This window comes from Propithecus coquereli, unplaced genomic scaffold (assembly GCF_000956105.1).
Source record: "Propithecus coquereli isolate 6110/MARCELLA unplaced genomic scaffold, Pcoq_1.0 Scaffold156, whole genome shotgun sequence".
In the NCBI taxonomy this organism is placed as follows: Eukaryota; Metazoa; Chordata; class Mammalia; order Primates; family Indriidae; genus Propithecus; species Propithecus coquereli.
Window position 1 is genome coordinate 339,918 of NW_012140080.1, and position 1,018 is coordinate 340,935.

The 1,018-nt window shown below is 29.4% G+C and overlaps 1 protein-coding gene across 1 annotated transcript in view; it reads left to right on the plus strand.

The window, feature by feature from the left end:
- The window catches only part of STK31 (serine/threonine kinase 31), a 178,608-nt gene that overhangs the window by 23,721 nt on the left and 153,869 nt on the right, over nt 1–1,018 (plus strand). Inside the window, exon 4 of the mRNA XM_012640670.1 lies at nt 204–302. Within this exon, the coding sequence (XP_012496124.1) occupies nt 204–302 (99 nt within the window). The remainder of the gene's footprint in view (nt 1–203; nt 303–1,018) is intronic.

Here is a 1,018-nt window from a genome sequence, read left to right on the forward strand (position 1 = left end):
CAAGTAACTTGAACTCATTGGGAAATAAACTTTTTCTGTAACCTAGTCTCATTTCTTATAAATAATCCATTTGAATTATGAAAAAATAATGATATAAGAATTTGATTTAATTTCAAATGTCTAAAATATTTTCAGTGTCATGCTTAGTAGAACCCTCAAGTGTTAAATAATATTTTACTGAATCTTATATCTGTTCTTTCTAGAATATCAATAGAAATAAGGAGATCATGACGATTGGTTGTTCACTGTCTAAAGTTTGTCCCCTTGCCAATTCAGTTTTTGGTAATCTTGATCCAAAGAAGGTGAGCCATGTTCTTGAATATAATTATTTCCTCCCTCCTGTTAGCTTTTCTATATCTTAGATTTTATAGTTTTTGGAAGTTTTGGTATATTTGAAAGGAAGAGGCAGATTTTTAGAATTTGTATAAACTACTGTCATAGCAAATTTATTCATTCAAAAATATTTATGGACCGAATATTATTCAGCCTTAAAAAGGAAAGAAATTCTGACAAAAGCTACAATATGTATGAATCTTGAGGACGTTACGCTAAATAAAATAAGCCAGTCACAAAATGACAAATACTGTATGATTCCACTTACATCAGGAATCATATGAGTTTTGTAAAAGTGTTGAACCAGTTTACATCCTTAACAGCAATTTATGAAAGTTCTAGTTTCTCCATGTCCTCACCAAACCATTGCGTTGTTGGTCTGCTGAGGTTAAGCATGTTTTAGTATTCTTGTTAGCCATTTAAATGTTTGCTTTTGTGACATGTCTATTCAAATATTTTTTCCATTTTTAAATTAGGTTATTTGTCTTGATTGATTTATAGTTCTATATGTATTTTTGATATGAGTCTTTTATATGTATTGCTAATGTCTTCTCTTAGTCTGTGGCTTACCTACTTACTTTACTGATATCATTTGAAGTCTATTAATTTCTTCTTTTTTTGGTATATGCTTTCTGTTTCCTACTTAAAACCTTTTTACTTACTCCAAGATCATAGATATATTCCC